Source organism: Dreissena polymorpha, chromosome 9, assembly GCF_020536995.1.
Source record: "Dreissena polymorpha isolate Duluth1 chromosome 9, UMN_Dpol_1.0, whole genome shotgun sequence".
In the NCBI taxonomy this organism is placed as follows: domain Eukaryota; kingdom Metazoa; phylum Mollusca; class Bivalvia; order Myida; family Dreissenidae; genus Dreissena; species Dreissena polymorpha.
In genome coordinates, this window is record NC_068363.1 from 22,807,330 (window position 1) to 22,828,096 (window position 20,767).

The window sequence follows — 20,767 nt, forward strand, 5'->3', positions numbered from 1 at the left end:
AATATGTGAATCTGAAACAACTTTTTTTTAATTTTGTCATTTTACCAAAATTTTAAACGGCACCTTTAAGGTTAAGCAATATAGTGTCTACATATCTTGCATTCTGACATTATTAGTTTGTATATTTGAATTGCATTTCTAACATGTATATTACTAACGTAAATATGTTTTAACTATGATTTGTCGTCATCTATATTCAAATAACTGACTGCATTTTTGTTATAAATACACCTGTATTATTGTTTCAAACTCAAACCTGATAACGCGTCTGAGCTGGTTTGCGGATCATATGCACACTCGTTCGATGACCATGCACATTAGTAACATGTTTTTGTTATTTATAAACAATACAAACAAAGCTTATGATTGGCTCTCATGCCAAGCGTAACGTCAGATATCAAAGGCTAGGAGCTGTCTATTGGTGGTTCTAGAGAATAGCGATGATACATGAGTGTATTACCTCTGATTGCAATTTGCTTAGCGTTTTAGTTCGCGTTTTATACTCTTTAAATATGCTCTCCCTAGTGCGCAACTAACCATACCAGGTAAATAATAATGTGCAAAAAACGTTTTATATTGATTATGTGAGTTACACCATTGGTAGTTATACTGGTTTAATCTTATATAAATTAACTGCGATAATACGTAAGTAAATATAAAAAAATCACGTACATTTCACCTATGATATACACTGTTTTATGCTGATATGCATGGCGGTGAAGCTTCGCTCTCAAATAAAACATGTCATAGAAGTCGCCACTCTCCTGAAACACGAACCAAAAACCTTCAACCATTATTCGTGCGAATCACAAATTAGATTCAACACATTAGATTAAACGTTTTGCATTGAAAAGTATATAACTTAATACTTATTTAAAATTATCAAATCAACTTGATAGTGAAAGATATTAAGACATAAAATACAAAACTATTTAGTCAATGGTAAAAATCGACGCGTTTTAATTAAATACATTATTTACAATTATATGTGTCACAGTTTGATATGTTTTATATGTCTGTTTTTATCTATATTAATTTTGCATGCGCCATTCCATAGTTACGTGTACACGCGAACGTTTGTCATCGCGCATGCGCCGACTTTTCCGTTTGTCCTCGTTTGTCTTTGTCAAAGGTGGTTTGCCATTGTGTCGTCTGTTGTTGTTGGTTGAATCGGAATACTTCGGATTTATACATTTAACAATGTATATCTACGAAGCCGGCCGAGGCTATCCAACTGCCGCACGTGCTTTCGTGTTAGCACTGTTTAACGTTTCCGTTCAATCGTTCTTTATGTTTTATGTTTGAATGAAAGACAGATTGAGAGAAAGATTATTATTTGGTTGTTCGTCCACCCTTTTATTCCTTCACCGCTAAATTCATTCGTCCCTCACAACCCTTCAGATCTTTCACAAGTTAAGAGGGTTAGATATCTAGTGCTCTTTATAATTATCATAAAGGGTGGTTATAATTATTAATTAATCGGAATATGTGGTCAGTTATTTTATGGCATTCTTTATATTATTAATGTATATGTATTGTATGTATGTGTAGTGTTTTCCGCAGAGCGTTTCATTAAGTTTCATTTCGATATTGATATGTGAAATATTTGTATTGTGTGTTAATGTTAGATTGTTTTCATTTATTTCTAAATAGATGTTATATCTTTATAGGCCCGTTTTATACGGTACAAATATAATTAAAAACCTACGCCAGGACTTTGTTTGCCCTTATAAAACACACCTGTGACATTGGTGGCCATTTGGGTTTCCGTTGGGCCATAGTGTCAGGGACGGCAAGATCGCCGCCGCCGAGGATCGGGTCGGACAGACGTCGGTCTGGAGGAAGCCTAAAGGCTGAGGATACAGAAACCATGAAAAGGTTTTTGTAGCGTTTTTTGGGGGGGTGGGGGGGGACTATGATCTAGGTGCAATCGTGATGCAGATCCATGGGCGTACGCAGGATTGAGCCGAAATTGACATGAGCTAGAAATCCGAATTTGGAGATAAGGAAGAGCGAAATCGGGATTGCACAGGGTCAGGTTTGTTCAAACGTAACATACCTTTCTCCGTTGGTTTTCGAATCCATATAGATTATTTCAGGATGATTCAGATTTTGTTGAATCTGAAAGCTAGCAAGTGAATTTTTTTTAAGTGCACGCACTGGTATTTGAATAACTACGGAAACAACTGGAGCGATTTTTACGACGCGTAATTCATTCGGAAGAACGGCTGAGAAAGGGTATCTTTTGGAACTCTAAATTACTGAAATTTATAGATATATGCAGGTGCCTCCTGTAGATTATCGTTATAAACCGCTGTCATTGAAATTGACTATTATAGAATACAGTTACTGTGAGTTGTGTTCTCTGTGTATTTTATATGTTGTCACTTAAATCGTTGTTTGGTCACATGTTTTCGTGGTAACTTTTTGAGTTGAACATTTTCTTAGTGGAAAATTATTAGTTATCTAGTAAAAAGTGTGATTTAGAATGTTTTTTAAGGAAAAACTAAATTAGTTTTTGGTAGTTTTGAAATTACAGTGTCCAAGGGTAAATTTTGAGCAGTTTTCTTAAACATTTTTGCCTAAAAATTTTGCAAACTTGAGTGTTTAATTACTGAGTCGTCCCAGTATTTCGGCCTGATTTATTCTTGCCCAACTATCTATAACTCTTTCTGTACATAACTTTTGCACACATTCTTTGCACTGCACCTACACCGTAGATGTATGATTGAGAAGTGGAGCGAGTGAGGTAAGTGATATATTGTCTGTGTTGTGGTGTCAATTTGTGTTTCTAATTGTGTTAAAGCTATGTTTAGATCAGACGAGCGTATAATTATATATATTATCTGTATTGTTTAGCACATCGGTTGTGCGGCTCCATTATTTGGCTTTTGGGCCTGAACATATAATCGCGTGATAATATATAGTGTTGCATCGAAGGTCTGATATAAATATTAAAGCAGATTTTCTTGGTAAGAATCCCATACACACGTCTTAAAATTTAATAGTATTTTAAAGTTGCTTCATTAAGGTATTATTGCAATTAGTTGGTGACTAAACACCAAGTCAGTGGGTCCGTGATATTATTATGCTAATTGTTGATACAGTTCAGTCAGTCAGTGTGTCTTGTGTACTTTTATAGCGTTGTAAGTTAGGAATATTGATACCTGAGAAAAGACTGCATTTATTTATGTGGAATTTTGTTTCAAGAATATTATATAATTCCTATAGATCTATAAAATGTTGAGGAATTCTTCAAGGAGTTCATTCTGTAATGGTGACCAGGTCTTATTAAATTATATCTCCAAATTTCAGCAACAGTAATATTGTTTTCATGTCAGCTATTCTGTAATGTACTTTGTGTTTTACAGTTTATACTCTTTGAATCATTTAAGGTATAAACAATGGCAGACAAGAAAGGATCCGATGGATCCGGTGCAGATGTGGATAACTCTTTGTCAGAGGCGCAGTTGGAGCAAGTTTTACGAGCACTTAAGAAAAGTGGTATGTTGTGTTAACTAAAAAAGAATATGCTTCTTTGCAGAAACCGTCCTTAACAACAAGTACCCCTGGTTTTGGGACACATAGAAGACACTTACAGAGTTTATTACAGGGACTAGTTCACCATCACATTCTTTTAATAATTCTCAAAATGGTTTACATTTACAGATGCCCAGGTATGAAACGCCAAAGCTACCTTATTTTCTAGGTGATCAACAACCTATAAAGGGCGATGAGACATATGATGTATTGCGGTTTGAAAACAAATGTTTTATTTCAGAGAATTTACCTGAACATTTTGTTTTACAAAGTATCCACAGGTCTTTACGCCGTACTGCCAGACGTGCTCTTATTTCACTTAATGAAAATGCAACCAGTCAACAGATATTAGACAAACTTGAGATTCTGTTTGGCGAAGTTTCAACTATTGAATCTGTTATACAGACTTTTTAAAATGCATCTCAGAAAATTTCAGAGAATGTTACCGCGTATGAATGTTGTCTGGAAGCTTTACTACAGGTTGCAGTAGAAAGCGGTCATGTTTCTTCTGTTGATAGAAATAATATGTAACGTTCAATGTTTTGGACAGGGTTACATGACGAGAAGCTGAAGATACATACCAAAAATAAATATGATTTTATGTTTGATTACCATAGATTATTGAAAGAGGTCCGTTCAGTGGAGCACGAGTTGTCAGCTTCTAGTAGTATTTCAGCAACAGTTAACATAGCTAAACAATCCCCGGCAGTAGACAAGAACACTGTCGATGATCTTACCAATAAAATGGACTCAGTCATGAATAAAATGCTTTCTCTTGAAAAACAGATGAAAGAGAAACCAAAAGATGCGGCAAGTTCCATTAATGAATATTATTCTAGGGACAATAACCAGAACAGACAAGGTTTATATACACCAAATCGTGGTAATTATCATGGTGCAAATCGTGGAAGTTACCGTGGTGGAAATCGTGGCAGATACAGTGGTGGAAACAGCCAACAAGAGAGTCGTTATAATACTAACAAATCGCAACATAACCCAAAGGCGTAGTCTCCTCAGTTGTTGGGCAAACTGGGGAAGTCAATATTGGAAATCGCCCTTAAGCACAGTCGAGTCTGTTAGCGGACAGGATGGTTGGAAAAGCCAATAAGGGCTCAGCAGTTATTTTGGTGTTGCGACAAATGGACTGATTGATAGTGGGTCAATGGTTACTTTAGTTTCAGAGTCATTCTATAATTCTCTTGAACCGAAACCAGAATTATGCATTATGTCATGTTTCAATTTTGATTTCGTTGGAGTGTGTGGTAAAGGTTCACCATATTTAGGTTACATTGAGGGTGATATTTTAATTCCTTCTACTCTAGAACCAAGCATTTCTGTACCTATTTTGATTGTTCCAGATATAGAAATCCGACAGAGTGTACGCGGTATTAAAGGTACAAATGTTTTGCGTTTTTGTAACAGGGATACATTTTACATATCCTTACAGAATTGCCTTAGATGCTTTGAATTGTACAAATTATGTTTCACTGAAGACAACCAACAAGTTTTCTATAGTCATTCATCCCAATAAAGTTTCAACAATTTCAGGTTTTGTTTGGAACCAGAAGGGTTTTTAAACTGTTCTTACAGAGGCATTTGACAAACCTCAAGTATCTGGCTTGACTATATGACTAAGAGTTGTTTCCCTTGAAGGGGCAGGTACAACTGCCAGAGTTCCTGTTTGTGTTTGCCATATTACTTGTAAACCTTTTAGAGTATTACCAAGCACAAATATATGTTCTCTTTAAGATGTCAAAGTTGTTGACTCATGAATACATGAACCAGTAACTACTCCTACACCTGTTAATAAAGCTTTTGAAAATTTACAGAAATTTGGTATAAAAGTACATAAAGTAAACTTAACAGAAGATTTGTACGTTCGAGCACAACAAGTGTTAGGAAATTGGAAGACTATCGTTTCAAAATCATCCACATATATTGGCAAGACGGACTAAAACAAGCACCATATCAAACTTAATAATGAAACACCTTTTAAACAACCTACCAGGATAATACCAACATCCATGTTCGAAGAGGTTGCGAGAGATGCTTGATTGCGGAGCCATCAAAGAAAGCAGTTCACCATATTGTTGCAATTTAGTATTAGTTAGAAAGAAAGATAACAGTTTACGCTTTTATTTAGATCTAAGGGAACTGCATAAGAGAACCATCAAACATTCAAACAATCTGTCGAGAGTTGGTGATATGCTAGATTTACTTGATAATTGAAAATTCTTTTCCAAATTAGTCTAACGCAGCGGGTACAGGCAGGTTGAAATAGCAGAGGAAGACAAAGAAAAGACAGCTTTTACAGTAGGAAGATTGGGGTTCTACCAATGTGAGCGGATGCCATTTGGGTTAACAAATGCACCCAGTACTTTTCAGAGACTTTGGAAACCTGTATGGGTGATCTAAACCTTAGAGAGTATCTTATCTTTTTAGATGATGACCTTATTTTTTCACAGAATTTCCACGATCATGTCACCAGGTTAGAAGCTTGCTTTGAACGTCTTCATCTCCGTGGTCCTAAACTTAATGCTTCTAAGTGTGAGATTTTCAGCACTTAGTTTCTTATCTAGGTCATGTGGTATCCTCTGAGGGAATTCATACAAAACCTGAGAAAACAGCATCTTTGACTACTTGGCCAGTTCCACAAGGGGTAAAGTCCTTGAGATGTGTCCTTGGCTTAACAGGGGATTACAGGCGCTTTGTAAAGGACTTTGCAAAGATTGTCAAGCCGCTGAATAATCTTATTGTTGGTCATCCCACCAACAAATCTTCCAAGAAGTCCAAGAAGAAGAAAACTCCATGGATATGGTGACCAGCAGAAGGCCTTTGAGACTATTAAACATATCCTTACCAATCCAGATGTACTTGGATATGCTGATTTTTCTAAACCATTTCTCGTTTTTGTCGATGCGTCTACAGAGGGTCTTGGTGTCCTACTATATCAGGAACAGGACGGTTTGGAGCGTGCCATCAGCTATGCCACCAGGGTCTTCAGCCAGCGAGAGGAACTACCCACCGCACAAGCTAGAGTTTCTGTGTCATTTCGGAATAGTTCCACGACTACCTGTATGGAAACACCTTCATCGTGAGAACCGACAACAACACGCTCACGTATGTATCTTCAACAGCATTGATAGATGCGACGGGACACAGATGGTTAGCTGCACTCGGCAATTACAACTTCAAGGGCCGTGTACAAGTCAGGCGTGTTGAACCGTGATGCAGATGGATTAAGCAGACCACCACAGCAGCAAGAAAAAGAGGTGATGTTTACAGATGTCATCAAAGCCCTGTGCTCCGAGGCCAGAGCCAGGACAGATGGACATCCACTGGCAGATTCGTTCGTTATTACAGACAATGGTAACCTTGGGACTGACACAGAGGATCCTACTTACCAAGCTACAGACATAAGTTAGATCGACTGGAAGGATGAACAAAACACACCCTACCATTTCTACAACCGAAGGGACCAACTGCGAAAGGAATTCAAGGACATACACAAGTACCTCAGACATAGGAGCTCTTTTATCATTAAAGACGGTAATTTATACAGACGGTTAGGAAGTGTTACAGCTAGTTCTACCAGAGAGCTACAGAGCCTGGGCCATGAAAGGACTCCATGATGATGTTGGTCACCAAGGACGAGACAGGGCACTTTTGTTGGTGAAGCAGCGGTTCTTCTGACCAGGCCTGGAGAAGGATGTAGTGTGGAAGGTTCAAACCTGTCCCAACTGCCTGGGCAGGAAGTCACCTTCCAAAGCCCAAGCAAACCTGGTACCATTTACAAGCACTCATCCCATGAAGCTGGTATGCTTAGACTACCTTTCGCTTGAGAAAAAGGGTGGATACGAGAACATCCTCGTCATCACAGACCACTTCACTCGCTACGTCAAAGTCATACCAACTCGCAACCAGACTTCACAGACAGCGGCTACAGTCATGTTTGAGAATTTCTTCTCCCACTACTCGTTTCCAGTAAGACTACATAGCGACAATGGAAGAAACTTCGAGAGCAAGGTAATCAAGGAGTTATGCAACAAAGCAGACTATGACTACACCCTACCATCCAGTCACCGAGCGTTTCAATGCGACACTACTTGGGATGCTTGGCACTTTGAATCCAGCCGGGAAGTCCAACTGGAAGGATTATGTCAAGCCCATGGTTCACGCCTACAACTCCACTAGACATGAGTCCACAGGCTTCTCGCCACTCTATCTTCTTTTTGGATGGCAACTGAGACTGGCCATAGATGCTTTGTTTTATGGGTGAAGGACTCTTCAGCTGCATCCAACAGCAAGGACAACTTTGAGTCCAAGTTGAAGAAAAGATTGCACTCCATCCCATATAAAGATACTATCCCGGATATGACAAAACCACCCATACCACGACAGAAGAGACCAACACCGAAGGTCGACACGACCAATGAAATTAGCTTTCCATCAGAGTCGGAGTCCGACAGCGGTTCTGAGACAAGTTAAGCAAGCCCGAAGTATATCATTCCACCTAGGAGAAGACCGTTACCACAGCCCTGTGTCAATTTTCTCCGACCAGAGTTACCATCTAGCATCTCACGTGCTTGTGACGGTAAATCCAGTAATAACTATACTGGTAGGTCCAACCTAGCGTTTGATTTTCAGCGGAACACACCTAGTTCGTATAACGCAAGTTTTTATAGGTCTCAAATCACAGTTATACTGATAATCACTTTTTAGGTAATAGTAGGTCTAATCGGAACCATTCTTTATCCTTAGGTCATAGGTACGAGTCTCAGATTGCAGACCAGAGCAGAATTCATACACCACAGGCTCCAGCGCCGGTGTTATTCCCAAGACCGCACTATGCAGAGCCGGTGTTACCACAACGACCACATGCTGCAGAGCCGAGGGTATCACAACGACCTCAGAGACCAATGAAAAAGCCAGATCGGTATGGAGATTGGGTTCAACCTATTAAAGCTCATGTAGAGATTTTTCCCCTAGGGTGACATTTATTTTGTGTAACAGAGGAGAATGTCACCGTTGTAATAAGTTAAGTATGTAATTTCAATTCATTGTATAACTTGAAAAGTTGTAAAATAATGTTCAAATGTCTTGTTTTATAGGTCTGATCTTTATTCAGTTTTAAATCTTGTTTCAGCTTGAAATTATCATTTCTACTGATCATTTACAGACATCTAAGAAGAGTGTCTAACACAGAGATAGTATGTTAACATTCATACATGTTGATTAGGGCTACTATTGCATATATTGTATTTTATGTTATATTATTCGCCATATGATGTTTTAACCTTCTTTTATAGTTTTTTTTAATGTTTTGTTCCATTGCAGATGTTACAAAAGTAGATTGGCACAGTATGTTTATAGGATATGTTTTTACTTGTAACAGTTACATTTATTTAAACAAAAAATGAATATGTTTAAGGATAAGTGATTTGCAAGTTTAATTTCAGGTACTATGTGTCATCACATTTAATTTCAAGTGGGTGTGTACCAGTCTTTAATATACTTAAATTTTGGTCAATTACCTTGAAATATCTGTTGCAGGAAAATCAATCCAGTATAAAATTCTGATATGTCTATTGCAGTTTCTTCCCTTTGTCTTTAACATAAGCCAGTGCTAAGATGATGAAGGTGGCTACCTTAACAACAACAGCTTGTATTGTTCAATTCTTTTCGACATGTTATTTCGCAATGTTTCGCAAATATGTATACTTGATATTAGTCACCCTTGAAAGAAACTATTTTCAAATGCAAATATTTTTTATAGAAATAGTTTACACGTGTTATTCAGTTTGTCATAACCTCAAGTTGATTATTTAATCATTAGGTCATACTGGGCACTATACAGTTGTATGTTTTGTAGATATTGTGGGTATTTTTAGTTGAAGCGTAATGAAATGTCAGGAGATATTTTTCTTTTAGCAGAGGAGAATGTCACAGTTTGACATTTTCTATATGTCAGTTTTCATCTATATTGATTTTGAATACGCCATTCCATAGTTAAAGTGCACGCAAACGTATATTTGTCATCGCGCATGCGACGATTTTTCCGTTTGCCCTCGTTTGTCTTTGTCAAAGGTTGTTTGCCATTGTGTCGTCTGCTGTTGTTGGTTGAATCAAATACTTCGGATATATACATTTAACAATGTATATCTACGAAGTCGGCAGAGGCTATCCAATTGTCGCACTTGCTTTTGTGTGAGCAATAATTAACGTTTCCGTCCAATTGTTCTTTACGTTTTATGTTTGAATGAAAGAAAGATTGAGAAAAAGATTCTTATTTGGTTGTTCGTTCACCCTTTTCTTCCTTCACCGCCAAATGCCTTCGTCCCTCACAACCCTTCAGAAATTTCACAAGTTAAGAGGGTTAGATATCTAGTGCTCTTTATAATTGCTATAAAGGATAGTTATAATGTTTAATTAAATGGACGCTGTGGTAAGCTGTGTTATATTATTCTTTATATTATTAATGTATATGTATTGTATGTATATGTATTGTTTTCCGCAGCGCGTCCCATTAAGGTTCATTGTGATATTGATATGTGAAATCTTTGTATTGTGTGTTAATGTTAGCGTGTTTTTATATATTTCTAAATAGATGTTATATCTTTAAAGGCCCGTTTTATACGGTACAAATATAATTAAGAACCTACGCCAGGACTTTGTTGTCCTTATAAAACACACCTGTGACACATGCTTACTTTGTTTCGAAAGCAAAGCTGCGGTTCTGTGGCGGGACTGTGTGCTTTGCTAACACGGACGTATTTCATGCAACGCTTGTGGTCAAAGCTGCTTCGAATCCCAAGCAGTAAACAGTCTCTTGCGATGTAGTCACACCTATCTGTGTCGATTCCGTTCCGTTGGTTGCAAATAATCTTCAAACATTAAGAACAGTCTATTACAGCAACCGTGCATTTACTGTGTTTTATAAACATTAATTTTAACACCATATACACACAATATACATGTTTTTGTCAGAAACGGAACGCATAATTGTGCAGCGTTTTGGTTAAGACACAATTGGTGGTACTACGTTAAATATTAATTAAAATAATAACTATGTTCAATAACGGTACTTTTGTGTTATAAACAGACTCAAGCAAATTTAACGCGTATGCAGTTATAGTAATGTGAAAGTGGCACTTTCCATGTCATTAACATATTCATCTCCAAAACAATCCATGTGTTTCAAAAAGGGCAAGTTATAGATACATACTAAACACAACGATCAATTTTGACATTACCTCATAGAAAAATCCCTTCCTTTCATCTCGGTTCTGGATGGCCCATTTATAATTATAAAAGAGCAAACACAATTATTATTTTTGTATAACAAAGTTGTTATTTATTTTCTGGTCGTTTTTATTGAAAACATTTTTTTAATTTTAACTTTAAACAACATTTTTGATATTAAAGTCATTTGATAATTAATATAGTATTGGCACGTGAATATAACATAGATGTGTTTATTTTTAATTCAAATAATAATAACGTTTAATTGAGTTTTATATGTTTTTGTTAAAACTATGCAACACATGGCAACCCATGGGTAGCTTTACCTTTTCTGGTTTGCATTGAATTAAATCTTTGATGAATGTTCTCATATCTGCATTGATTTTATTGTAATCAAATTCGCATTCTAACTTGTTTTCTGTTACCATGTGATCAAACATCATTACCGAGGCGTCCTCATGCTGTTGAAAAAGAATAAATTTTGCGCATACATGTAAGTATGCCATACATAAACTACCAGTATGATCATTGATTAAATGCTGAATAAAAGCGTAAATCAAACTTAATAATTTAAAACAGATTTGACTTAGTGTAATCCCAATTTCACAGAACGGGAGCAATAATTTTCTCGTTTCCGTCCAACCTTGCCTCATTATTATATCGCAACTCAAAATGTTAGCTTGCGTCGTAATGTTCATTTTTCCAACAGTGGACATGTAAAACACACTTGGAATGTGGGGGCAACCGTGTTATACGGACACATTTTTAGTTTCAATTGGATCATATCTAACGTACATATGTTTCGTTTATGTGGTCCAACTCCCAATTAAGATTGATCAATTTTGTAGCAACCAATCATCCGTATTTTACAAACGATTTTAAAAGTACCGAACACACAGAAAAGCAAATACTAATTTTCTGTTAACATTTTAATGACCAGCGAGTGATTTACAACTGTAAGCACAATACATAAACCTACCTTCCAATGTTCATGAGGACACACGGAGGGAATGAACCTCTGATCAAACAAATGGGAAAAAGGCCCATGACCTATGAATAAAATATGACTACATGAACATATGCGATTCCATGGGTTAGCATAATAAAAACTTCTATCTGTTCATTTCTTTTTATTTTCTAATAACACAATCTGTATCCTTTGTTCACACTGTGTGGAACCTGTTCATGAATTTGGAAGCAAGATCCTTAATAGTGTGTCAGCAGATTGTGTGTTTCGACGATTTTACCACATCGGACAAAATGATAAGTTTGTTTTTAAATATTCACAGTATAATAGTTACATAATAGTCTTGTTATTGTTCAACATCCTCTTTTTATTCCAAGTAATTTCATACAGTATTTCAAACTTTTAATTTAGACACTAATGATATAGATTATGCTTCTCAGAGCTACCGCTTTGAATATAAGCCTTCGCCGTAATAGTGTTTACGTTTTTGCAATATATTTACACTGACAGTGCATGGCATCATGCACTTTTTCACTCAAAGAAACATGATTGATTGACGAATTCATAATTGTTATAAAATATCGGAATGACATATCCTAGACAGAATTTTAAATGGTTTACCAATCATACCTAAATCGTGGCAGAGTCCAGCAATCATCACGCAAAGAACTTCTTCGTCGGAAATTTGAAGCTCCGGTTGTCGTTTCTGAAGAGTCTTTACAAGATGACCAGATAAATGGCAAACCCTGTAAAACAAACGTACATACGACGTTTGAAACAGAAAAAATTGACATTAATGTACATCATCGCATGTTAATTTCATTGAACAATATGCAGTGTATCAATTATATCCCATGACTTGTTTCGTGTGGGATTTCTTAGAGTTTTAACATACACATGTTTTAATTGTGATAAAATATAGATGTACGAAGGTATTAACATTTAAACATGGTAGAAGAATCTGTAAACATTAGTTATAATGCATTGAGAAAGACTGATCCCAAAGCGTAAAAGGTATGTCCGGTTTTTGTAGAAATATCGTTAATATGTGTATATTAATGATATTACTGTGATTTACATATCGTCGAATAAGTTAGCATTACCCGAGTGAATGTTCGAATCTGTTATGCGAGGCCCCTGGATACACCAAGTAAACGGGACCAAGTTGTTTTATAAAGCGCAGTCTCTGGAATTCCGGTGTGTCTATGATCTTCACACACAACGGGTGAAGTGAAATATGGCCATGAACTGGGTCGTCAAACACCTGCAAATTGTTATTCATAATAATTATACATTGCACGTTAAACATTGTATTAGTCAAAGACGAAACATCAAAATGAGAACAATGAAAAAAATATAGTTAATCAAAAGCTTGACACTAATTCCTTGTGAAAAGCGGGTGTTAGTGTTAATGGTTTCTTGTTTACAATCGTAATGCTGTGTTATGAATATTGGTGTATAACGACGACTTATACACAAAACCTCTAACGCTTACAACACGTTCTAAAAATGAATACACATTATATCGTGTTGTCATTTTTCTCAACTCCTGAATGCATGTTTGCCTGCATTTATACATTTAATTGCAGACAAATAAAGATGACGTTGAAAATATAATTCGCCTCATGTGTTATTTGGGAATTAAATGATCTGCTGCAATATATTTGTATATGCTAATTAATCTCCACATTTTCAAATCGTATGTTCTGCGCTTGTCAAATATGACTTCCCAGTGGACAATTTAATAATAGTTCAATAAATATTGTTTTAAACATTGTTATGTTGCAATTGTTTGTGCATTAGTTATAAACAGATAACTCCATGAACAAGACTCATGCTGCTTCATACAAATTTTCAATTAAATTATATAAATATATTATTTCGGTTTTAAGTAGCATATTGATATTATGCTCTCTTACTGTGGTGGCTATCAATTAAGGCACGTAACAAGAAGGCATGAATATCATTTGAAGAAATTAAAAGCATCAACTTCACTGGTTGATGTATTTTGTAAGCAAGCTCCACGCAGACATTTGACGGGGACCAGCATAGCTGGATCAAAATGGGAGCAAATAAAGACAACTCTGCGTGTAGATTGCTTTGTAAGATGAATCTATAATGGGAATGGAACTTAATAGACAACAAATTAATATAATATATATTTATACTGTTTTGCTATCAGCTATCAACTGTTTACCTTATGTTCAGATCCTCTGTTCTCTCTTTGTATGTGATCCACTGAAAATATGTATAAAGTCAAATTCTTAATATGATATTGTGTTGTGAATTCCATGCAATTTTCAATTGTTTATAATCATTGTATGTATGAATAATAGTAATGTTTGAATGAGATGTTGAATATTTTTATTAAAACACTTTCGGCAAATTCTTAATTAAAATGGCATTGTTTTTTTTTCAATATTGATGAAATGCGATGTAAATGAAAATATCCAATTAACATATATTTTGCGTTCGATGTCCGATATCAAAGTTAAATAATTAGGAAAAAAACAGCAAACACTAGACCAGTGTCAAAAACAACAAAAAAATAAATCGCCATGTAAAAAAGTTTTTGTACACAATTTGAGGGTAATGACTACACATTTGAACCAATTCAAGAATATGGAAATATAATATTAGTTGCGATCTTTTAAGGAAAATATAAGATATGTCTCATTTGCGTGATTAAATGCGTTAAAGACGGAAATTATATCCAACACCTCTTTGCCTTGTGATTATTTTAGAATAACGAAATAAATAAATAAAGCAAACACAATACACTTCTTTTCCTTCTGATTAGTATGAATCGGGATTTTGTTTTTAAGTAAACACTTAAGATTAAGAATGCAATACACATGCATGCACTAAAAAAATGCAACGCGAAAATAATAACTTAAAACAATTGTTATGCATACTTGTTTATGGTTGTTAAATAACTTCGTAAACGCGGCTATATTGAAAGTAGTCACAAATGTCACTCAATTCAGTAGAGATTGATTTTTGCAATACATCATCCGCGAATCTAGAGTGGTGATGATATGTCTATTTCAGATTACCATACAAACATACACAAATAATAATATTCGAATGGCCAAAATAAATGTCAAAATGAGTCGTTTGTATACAATGCACACGCAGAGTTAATTTATTGCAAATACTATATATTGTATATATGTAACACTATGCGTGTGCGACGTTCATTGACCTCAAAAACGTTCCGGCCGCAGCGGTATAGAATATGTTGTTAAAACAGTGCTATTTTGATCCAGACTGACTCTGAATAAATGTTTGTACCTCATAAAAATAGCACAATGCGTTGTATAACTTAATAATTTCCTACGCTTAATAATACAATTATAGAGGCAGCTAAATAATCGTATATTGGATATGGTCCAAAATAAATTCCAAGAATGCCCAAAGACGAGCACTTTGCATACGTGTGATATCACACGTATAAAAATTCGTATGAAATCATTTAAACTTTGTGTCATGTAAGATCAAATCATAAGTCTGACAATCTTACAGTTTTCTAGAAAAGACAAAAAGCGAATTATTGTAATTACTCGTCGTAAAGAATGTTAATTTGAACTGTGGTACATGTCTACCAAATTCATCGCTGTAAAATAAACTCATAAAGTGTTCTGCTAAATCATATCGCTCTTTGAAATTCTAGTGTTCCGTTTCAGTACGATATATTTGTTGAAATACACGCCCAATTATCTGCATACAGTAGTCGTTCATCGACTACCTCTGCCATGTGTACTGAATTAAAACACGTCATGGTTTTAAGTGTATTCACGTTTTATTATAAATAGATTAAATAAATACATACTGCTGTTCCTTTAACGTTGGGACGTCGATTCCTATTCAAGAGTTTTCGAAGACATGTATGACATCTTGATCCCTTTTGAGTTTGTAATTTTGTATAATGTGTCTATATAAACTGTCCGAATTCAATTGACAAATGCCGTTATAAACAATCGTAAAAGTTGTAAATCACAAACAATTTAACTCCATAAGATCATGTTAAATGTAACTTAATGACGCAGACTAAATTTCCGTATAAATGTTGTTATTCTAAACTTTTCATCAATTTATATTTACAAATAATTAGCATTAAGATTACAATGAATTCAATAAAAATGTTCAGAAACTAATAACCCAGTTAATGAAATGTTCATTCTTATTAATCAAATGAAATCTCAAAACTTTTTATTTAAGAATTTTAGCTTGAACTATTTTAAAAACAATTTCTATAATTAATAGTTTTGATGCAAGGTATTAATTAAATGTATTAAACGATAATTTTACAAAGTCACTTATATTGATAAGTATATATATATTATACTAATGTCAAATGATACATAACCATATAAGTAAAAGCATTATTCCGAATGTTTCACTACTGTCGTCTGCAATCTTAATGACATTATCTCAGAGATAAAACAAGAGTCTACTGTTTAAAAGGTTATCAACAAATGCCAGTCATATGCAAATCAATGTGTATTTTTGGATATAACTACAAGGCCGGGTGTTGATATGTTCACTTCAGTAACACGAGAACATGTATATTATTGCATGCACCAATAATTATCAATGCATACGCAACGAAGAGATAACAATTGGTGTAATTGTAATCCACAGATATAAAGCCCGCCCGGTCACACAACAATTGGTATATTTAAAGTTTAATAAACGTTTTTACCGCGGTCGTAAATCTTTATAAGGCTATAATTATTGAATAAGCTAGGGTCAAATCATGTATTCTGCCAATAGAAACAATACTAACTAGCTAATGGTATATTGATCACTTTGATTGCGTTTTGAATTATTTTGGTTATATTGTTAATATAATCTTTAGTGCTGTTTAATTAAGAGACACTTTGTACTTAGGTTTTGAATTAAAGACGGACTATTACTGCCATGAAATAATATGTATTATGAAGTGATTATTTATGCCTCAGTTTATTCGACATCAGTTTGGGTAAACAAAAGATACACGAGGTATTATTTAAAATCTGTATCTTCATATGCAACACATTGTAACTTAATTTTTTAATGTTATATCAATTTACCGAAATGCCCATTCGCACACTTCGATTAACACAGAAACATTTTAAGATTTTACATTAGTGGTCATATTGTCTGTTATTTTTTTTTCCTTTTTAATAAATTAATGTATGTTCCATGTGGTTATATCGAACGCATTGTGTATATTTTCAAAAAACTGACCATGCATGGATAAAAAACTAATGACGACACTTTAACAGAAAGGCGGATTTTTAGTGTTCCGAATAATGTGTCGTTTATGTTATTCCAAACATCTCTTAACAGCCTAGATTAAAAATAATAATCGAATCAAATTTGCTACATATTGAAACCTTTATTTGACCCTTTCCGACGGGACTTGTACTCCGATGAAATGTTACTCTATAAATGGAGTAAAATGTACAACAGCGCTTTTCAGATATCACCAAAGTTCTATTGCAGCAGTGGGGCCATTGAAACATTGCACATAACAATGCATATAGCTCAGTTAGATGCAAAATACCGGTAGCTGGATATGGTTACATGTTGTATCATCCGCTATATGTAAGGTTGGAGTTTTCCACGGATACAATGAATCATTTAAACTATGCATTTCAGAATACAATAAACCTGACCGTGTTAATCCGACAAATATTATCGTACTACTTTGAGTCAAGCAAATTTGGTATAAAAAAAATTTAGTTTAAAATAAGGTATTTCACAAATAAAGTTTAAACAAATAACATAATGTCGCAACAGCTAATAGTTTTCTTTTGATTTGTAAGAAACCGAAGAGTACAATTGGTCGAAATCACTTAAATGCCTTAAGAGAACCTTTAATGCGACCTCAACCGCTGTTCTACGCAGTTTATTAAATTATTAAAGTATTAATTACGGGTATTTGGAATGCGCTATTGTAATGCAATCACTATGTTTAAACTTAAACTACGTCTTACATGATACCTGATCCAAATTGATTATAATATGACAAAGCAATTTATTCAAGCACGCAAACGAATAGCATTGTGAAGCATGTGCCCTACCGTACATACTCTATGGTTGTATTTTGAAACATTATTCAAGTTTGCTATGTCAACAGTAAGTCGAACAGAACTATTGTCTCGCACGTGCACTGATATATAAAAGCATCATCTGCCGTAAAACTCAGTACTCGGAACTTCTATTGAATAAAGTGTACGATGTATATAGAAAAAGCAAACACAAGCGTCATAGTGGACTTTTCCTCAATTATTCATAATGACACGCCAACCAAATCTGAACTTGTCTATGGTCAGATGTCATCACGTATATAGTCAAGTGATTTCGATCGAGTGTATATAACGTGAATAAAGATAACGTATTCAACAATTATAGAAAATATCATCATTTTCGAAACAAAAATAAAATGAGAGGACTATTATACTGAATAATCAAAAACGGAAACCAGGCCAGAATCAGTATGGTACACGGGTTTTTGTTTTTTAACCTAATTTACTGTTGCGAATTGAGCCAACGCAAACTGAGCAATATTTTAGATAAGTGTTTGATCTGCAACTACTGTGTTTGGATGGATTTGAGAAGTGTAATTTGTTCTTAGGTTTATCATAGTTAACAGTTTAAAGGTTACAACTCCAAAAAATAGAAATAATCGGTAATATTCGAAATGAGCGCACAAAGTGGACACATTATTCCGCAAAAGGAAAAGGCTCTGCTTAACCCTTATGAATCATAAACAAACATGATAGATATGCATGACTGTTACACATCGCTTTTAGCGTTTCGTTGATTTTAACATTTACGCATTGTATTCTTTTCTCTATATCCGTTGCTCTGATTGTGGCAAGGAGTTTTGTTCTCTACTGCTATGTTTTTATGTCACGAGGTTTTGTATAAGTAACGAACTTTTGACATTAACTAATAAATATTATATTTGAACTCTACAGGACACAGGGGTGTGATGAATGTGTTGTCCAATACTGATCTACCGAGATATTCCAATCGGAGTGGTGGTTTTTAAATGATTTAACGTACTAGAAACGTAATCGGACTGTTGCTGACATTGAATGACTTCAGAAAACATACAGATGAAATTAAGAAACTTAAAATGGTCTTGAACGTCTACTTTGTTTTTCCCTCTATATAGTGGATACCGTGACTTATATACCAATATATTATATTATTTCTCGAGAGAAGCCTTTATATCACGTCCATTACAAAGATCCTAAAACGCTTTATGATTTCGGTTCGAACACCATACCCATAATTTTATCCATATTTGGCACAGTATATGTCCGAGCATACCTAGTTTTTTGGTTTAAATAAATACTGTGTAGTTGTTGTTTCACTTCAAAGCAGGGTCGTTTTCATTTGAGTGAACATCAAACGAAACTAAATTATTTTATAAACGCCTCAATATTTTGCATGTTGGCCGTGTCCTGACGGTATGGGGTATTGTTACTTGATTCTGGTTACTTTGTATTAGCATTCACCAATTGAACGATACAATGTAATAGTTACCTTTCAAAGGTTACTCAAGCAGGTACAAGCAACATAAAAAATAGAGTTATTTAACGTGCGACAAGTTAATATGATATAGTATATGTATTTACCTTTTCACATATATCATACATCAGAAAATAAGATTAATAATATCACAACTGCAAGATGAATTCCGTATTATTACATGTTGTTGCGCATCTGCAGTCCAGTCAAATATTTGTATGATATACTTGTGAGCTTATTATAACATAAAACATCAGGTAAGTTCCTGATTAAAACGAGTTAAATACGAGAAATAGTGTATCATACAAACTGTCAATGATTCAATCATTAATACACAGTTTTATTCGACTAGTAAAATACTGCGGCGTCTATGCAAAATGTGCTTTAGTAATACCGTAACTACCCTTTGTTTTGTGACACATATTATATCACGATATATTTTTGTGACTCTTTCGTTTTGTAATTTATCGAATTTAAGGACTCGTTTTACTACAATAGTAAGCAATACTGAAATATGAAAAAAGGGCAAAAACAAACGTATTGACATCAGTTTCTTTAGGCGCATGGTATTCTTCTGAGTAAATAGATTAAGTACAATGCATGTGTGCCATGAGTATAGTATAGGTGTATATATCAATGGCACAACGCGCGTATGAACAGACATCTTATGTCAAATACGCGTCATGTTTTGTCCTTCAAACATAAAACATTTCGAAATGAATGAATTTGTATCCATGGACAACAAATCAAATGTGTGCGTTGTTTGCATTACGTTTTATTTGAAGAAAAAAAAAACACAATAATATATCTACATGCATTAATCGCATCTCTGCCGGTTGAAAAAAGGAAGAAAGGTTGCATGTCAAGCGAGTTAAATACTAGACAAAACATAAACATATACAAGCAGAGTTGCCATTTGATTCTCTCACAATACACCGTAGTTTTCCTATTCAACTGCATTGACGAAATAACGCTCGTTCTTTTAACTTAGCTATATTTTAACCTCGTTTAAACAGCAAGCATTATAGGTATAGTGACGTCATTGTGAATATTTTCATTACGCTATTGTATTGGTCGCACTCTTTCGTTTATTTACAAAGTGAAGGCAGAAAAAGGCAAAATAATCGGGTCAAAAGCATACCAGGTGAGCGTTGAGTACATTTTGTTGAAATTTTTCTCAATGAACGTATCTGTATTAAACATACTACAAATTATTTCTTTATCCATGTCATCATCATCCTTCCCGTGACTGGTCCAAACCAAGCCAGTTTTTGTGGTTTGACCTTTTCCAGTAGGGGCACTTGTGGACCAGCTAGCGTGGCAGTCATGTTCCGGACGTACTCGCCTGTCTTGCGCCCCGTATATGAGATGCGGATGATTCTTCTGAGACATCTATGTTCAAATGCCTGTATCCTACATGTTGTGTCCGCGTGAAGTGTCTAGGTCTTGCAGCCGTTGAATGAGATGGAGACTAAAACGGACTTGTAG

At 34.9% G+C, this 20,767-nt stretch overlaps 1 protein-coding gene across 1 annotated transcript; it reads right to left on the reverse strand.

Moving 5' to 3' along the window:
* Window positions 1-9,125: 9,125 nt before the first annotated feature.
* Window positions 9,126-20,671, reverse strand: LOC127845910 (deoxynucleoside triphosphate triphosphohydrolase SAMHD1-like). Its single transcript, XM_052377088.1, has 9 exons — window positions 20,485-20,671; window positions 13,947-13,987; window positions 12,853-13,013; window positions 12,380-12,495; window positions 11,762-11,832; window positions 11,109-11,243; window positions 10,794-10,826; window positions 10,251-10,424; window positions 9,126-9,188 (listed from the first exon to the last, which is right to left on the reverse strand). The coding sequence occupies exons 1-9, from the start codon at window positions 20,669-20,671 to the stop codon at window positions 9,126-9,128; spliced, it is 981 nt and encodes a 326-aa protein (XP_052233048.1).
* Between the last annotated feature and the right edge of the window lie 96 nt (window positions 20,672-20,767).

What these genes read in the sequence shown, in the direction of transcription:
- LOC127845910 (XM_052377088.1), bottom strand. Translation starts at nt 20,671, where the DNA reads ATGTCTCAGAAGAATCATCCGCATCTCATATACGGGGCGCAAGACAGG. An exon ending in GGATAAAGAAATAATTTGTA is followed by an intron (nt 13,988 to 20,484) that starts GTATGTTTAATA and finishes ACATATTTTCAG; the next exon opens with TGGATCACATACAAAGAGAG. An exon ending in TTCAATGCAAACCAGAAAAG is followed by an intron (nt 10,827 to 11,108) that starts GTAAAGCTACCC and finishes TGGGCCATCCAG; the next exon opens with AACCGAGATGAAAGGAAGGG.